The 4,607-nt window shown below is 36.1% G+C and overlaps 1 protein-coding gene across 1 annotated transcript; it reads right to left on the minus strand.

Annotated features, from left to right (window-relative positions):
• Positions 1-3,569: 3,569 nt before the first annotated feature.
• On the minus strand, positions 3,570-4,607 carry LOC113296316. Its single transcript, XM_026544624.1, has 3 exons — positions 4,154-4,607; positions 3,807-3,943; positions 3,570-3,704 (listed from the first exon to the last, which is right to left on the minus strand). The coding sequence occupies exons 1-3, from the start codon at positions 4,605-4,607 to the stop codon at positions 3,570-3,572; spliced, it is 726 nt and encodes a 241-aa protein (XP_026400409.1).

Raw genomic sequence — 4,607 nt, forward strand, 5'->3', positions numbered from 1 at the left:
TAGTGGTTGTGTTGGGAATATGGATGATATTCCAGATGAAAGTATAGAGGATGGGTCCGTACCAATGGAAGCAGGTAGCAGAAGAAGGCATGTTTGGAGTGCAACATAGGGATGGGTGATATATGCAATACACCCTCAGATAGGTTAATATATAGCGAATGAAGATGTAGTGCTTGTTGGAGATCGCTATGTTGTTACTGGTGGGGTGCGCCAAGGGTTCTATTCCAATGTGATGCCAGCACCAGTACGTTCTGAGATTCGAAGGCATGCAACACTCCCTCTTCCTTCTCAAGCAGTTATTTTCCCCCAGCTCGATATGTTGTGTCCAGTGGTTGGCCGGATTGCAGCAGAGGTGGCCGATGTAGATAATGTTGGTTATGGGGAGGTGAATCCACCAGAACAAGGACCTGAGATGCATCAAGCAGAAATACCAGCACCAGCAGCAGATCCAGCCGCACCAGTACCAGAGCCAGTTCCAAATCCTGCAAGAGACAGATCCATGCGAGCCTATCCTCCTGCTCGTCCAGGACGAGCTAATCGAAGACAAGCTATTCGGGAGAGCCAAGGCATGCGAAATATTGTTCCAGGTCGTCCCAAGAAATGCTTAAGAAGGTAATCTTATGTTTTATGTGTTGTTGAAAGATAAGAACTAAGAAGTTTTGGTATTAAACAAAGAAGGCAATTCCTTTCCTTCTTTTTGCGTTTTTTGGATTTTAAACTCATACGGATTATGTTGATGAAATACCAGTATAATTGGATGGATGTGAAAAATATATATGAATGGTTGATTATGAATAAGTCATTACGATTGTGTTGCAAATACTTAGGTAGATGATTGCAAATTGTAATTTTAAGATAAATAGTATAGATGCGATTACTAGTAAGCAAGAGATTAGGATTGTTATGCGAATTAGAATGAAAGGTAACCAACTCAGTAGTGAAAGAAAGATTTACCTGCTGAAACCAGAAGAGTTTAGTCCATAGCAATTGCAGAGCCTGTTTTCTACCTTTAATGTGATGGTATAGATAGTCCAGGTAATATTGTGAAGTGTGCAAAATTGAACAAGAGATTGAAGGTTAAAGTGTTTTTTCTGATACTCAAACTCCAGTTACAGGAAGTACTAGTTTGGTAGAGAAACAACTGATAGTAGTTATATATTTGGTGATTTATGGTTATGAACAAACAGAGAAATTTTATAAATGGGTTTGCTTGTATAGTGGTAAATTTGTGAGCAGGATAAAAATTGGGAGCTTGGAGGTGTAAAAGGTTGAAGTTATGGCTAAGGTTGCATTTAGTGGTGTTATTTTTGATTACAGTTGTAGGATTTATTTCCTGGAGAATTGGTAATTGATTGCTCAAATTTGTTACTGATGGTGGGAAAACACATCTTGGGATTTTTTTTTTCTTTGCTAAGTCACAATTTTTATTAATGTGAATAACAAAAGTTTTACAAGACTTATTTAAGAGATACAAAAATGGAACAACAGAATTAGACAGAAAAGCTACAAACAACTAGAAAACATAACTAGCAGAATCTGTAATATTTCTTATCTGGCATTTCAATTTGTATTAGAGAAGCAGGTCTTCCTTCATGATGTATTACTTCTCCCAAGTTTAGTCTTGCTCCCTTCTTGGCTAAAGCATCTGCAGAAAAATTTATTTCCCTATAAGTGGACATATTTAATTTCAGTTATTGATTGACAAGCCTTCACCCATCTAGCATGAATAAACCATGGAATTTTTCTCCTTTTAAAATCTTCCACCACTGACTTGGAATCTGAGCATATGATAATTTTATTACAAGACAATCTTACTGCCCATTGTATTGCCCATAAAACTGCAAGCACCTATGCAATACATGTAGTCAGTGGCAATACCAGCACCTCCTGCAATTGTCCTCAGAACTTGACAGAATTGATCTCTTGCTATCATTCCAAAACCTGCATTGCCTGGATTGCCAAAAACTGCACCATCACAACAAAACATAACAAACCCCTCTTCTGGAGCATTCCACTGACACTTTACAATATAGTTAAATTTGGTGCATCTATTTTTAATGTTGAAGAAGTGCAGAATAGCTGCATCATAATTTTGATTCCACCTTGTACCCCTCATTCTATAACTTCCTTCATATACCAGATTTAGAATTCTACTTTTAAATTGAGTTTCATTAGGCTGAATGTTCTCAAAGAGTGCCTTATTCTTTTGGAACCAAAGCTCTCTAATTGTAGAGCAAGCTGTTGTTAACCAGATTTCTTGAACAATAGAAATTTTATGCTTTTCCAGTGTGAAAACCTCATCAAAAGAAATTGTATTTTTGAAGTTAAACACATTACCTAGCCATTGCCAGATGTTGGAGCTAAATTTGCAGAACCACAACAAATGCTCCATGCTATCTTGATTCTCCTTGCAGATGCAACATCTTGAAACAACAGAGAATCCTTGTTTCACTTTCTTCACATCATCCACATATACATTATGTTTGATTTTCCATATATTACTTGATATTCCAGGATGTAAGAAGGATTTCCAGATCTTTGCAGGACATTGAAGTAGAGGTTCTCTGTGTCAAATTTTATTGACTACGCTGAAGTAGAGAATTTTCCTTTGAGGTCACCACTCCATACAATTTTATCAGTTCCACCACTAATAGCTGGTAATGGAGAAGTTAGATTATACAGGGATATTCCAGTTTTCTTGAGTTAATAAATCTTGGACTGTCATCTGCAAATGATCTTTGACATACTCTGTATTCCCCACTATGTCAACTAAAGCTTGTTCACCTATCCAGATTACCAGATATCAAACCATACAGATATTTTGTTCTTTATTGCCAATGTTCCATCTTATGTCAGGCTTCAATTGTTTCCACGCCCATTTTAGTCCAGTCCAAACAGTTGAATACCTCCATTTGTTGTACCACTGATCATTTTTATCCTTATATTTTGCTGCAAAGAACTTAGACCATTCATCCTCAGAAGCATGCATTTTCCACATCATTTTCATTAACAATGCCTTATTAACCACTTCAAGTCTTCTAATGCCCAATACTCCTTCACTTATGGGAGTACACACACTTTCTGCCATGCCAAAATATCACCTGACCACAGAAAGTTTCTCATGATCTTTTCACATACTTTAATTATAGAGCTAGGCCATTTATAAACTGCCATAGAATATAGAGGAAAGCTGGAAATGACAGACTTGATTAAAACCAATCTGTCATGAAATGACAGCAACTTGCTCTTTCAGGCATTAATATGACACCTAAGTATCTATTTGGAAAATCTGTAAGATCCATATGTAAAAAATTTGCAATTTGCAGCTTTCTTTCTTGAGAACAACCTTCAACAAAGCACTTACTTTTGGTTTTGTTAATGATTTGTCCAGAGCAGTCTTGATATTGCTTAAGGAGCTTGAGCGGACTATCTAAACTTCTTTTGGAACCATCAGTGAAAATGAATACATCATCAGCCAACATTAAGTGGGTAGGATGAATACCTTTTCTATTTACCGTTGGTTGCATTTTTCCTGATTGCACCAATTGAGTGATTCCTCTACTTGGCACCTACTCCATTAGAATGAACAAAATAGGAGACAATGGATCTCCTTGCTTCAAGCCCCTGCCCATAGAAAAGAAACCTCTTGGACCACCATTTACCATTACAGAAATCCTTGCAGATTCAAATAAAATTTGCAGCCACTGACACCAAGTAGATGAAAAACCAAATTGCTAAAGAACTTTAAATAAGAAGGACCAGTTAACTGAATCATAGGCTTGAGATATGTCTAATTTTAAGCCAACATTGCCTCCTCTTCTTTTTGTTTTCATTTCATTCACAAGTTCTGAAACCATAAGTATTTTCTCATGAATACTTCTGCCTTTAATATAGGCTACCTGCTGAGGAGATATAAGTTTTGAGATCAAAGTTCCCATCCTACCTGTAATGATTTTGGTAAATACTTTAAAGCTCACATTACTTAACCCTATAGGTCTAAATTTATTAGGCTTTTTAGCTCCTTGAACCTTTGGCAGAAGAACCAGAAAATTGGAATTAAGACCTTTAGGAATAAATTTTCTTCTCCTACATAATTGAACTGCTTCAACAAAGTCTTGCTTAATAATGTTCCAACATTTTCTATAAAACATACCTGAGAATCCATCAGGACCTGGAGCACTTTCTTCATCAATATCAAAGATTGCTTGATGGATTTCTTTTGCAGTTGGTAAAGCTTCAAGCATCTGTTGATCAACATCAGTGATAATTTTTGTAATTACAACAAGTAAAGATTCATCAATTGTAGCTTCTTGATACTGAAATTTTCTTTCAAAGAATTTAAGCAAAAGGTCTGCAATTTGTTCTTGATCAGATACAAGATTTCCATTTTCATCTTCCAGTTCAACAAATAGATTTTTGGAGTATCTCACTTTGATATTAGTATGAAAGAATTGAGTATTTGTTGATCCTTCCTTCACCCATTTAATTCTTGATTTCTGCCTCATCATAGTACTATATTGAGTTTCCCTTGAATTATACTCATTTTGATCTTGTACTAAATCACTTAAGGCATCTGTGTTATGAGGATCCCTATCTGATATAATCAT

This window comes from Papaver somniferum, chromosome 7 (assembly GCF_003573695.1).
Source record: "Papaver somniferum cultivar HN1 chromosome 7, ASM357369v1, whole genome shotgun sequence".
In the NCBI taxonomy this organism is placed as follows: domain Eukaryota; kingdom Viridiplantae; phylum Streptophyta; class Magnoliopsida; order Ranunculales; family Papaveraceae; genus Papaver; species Papaver somniferum.

What these genes read in the sequence shown, in the direction of transcription:
- LOC113296316 (XM_026544624.1), bottom strand. Translation starts at nt 4,607, where the DNA reads ATGATTATATCAGATAGGGATCCTCATAACACAGATGCCTTAAGTGAT. An exon ending in AGGTCCTGATGGATTCTCAG is followed by an intron (nt 3,944 to 4,153) that starts GTATGTTTTATA and finishes AAATCATTACAG; the next exon opens with GTAGGATGGGAACTTTGATC. An exon ending in CAAAAAGAAGAGGAGGCAAT is followed by an intron (nt 3,705 to 3,806) that starts GTTGGCTTAAAA and finishes ACTTGGTGTCAG; the next exon opens with TGGCTGCAAATTTTATTTGA.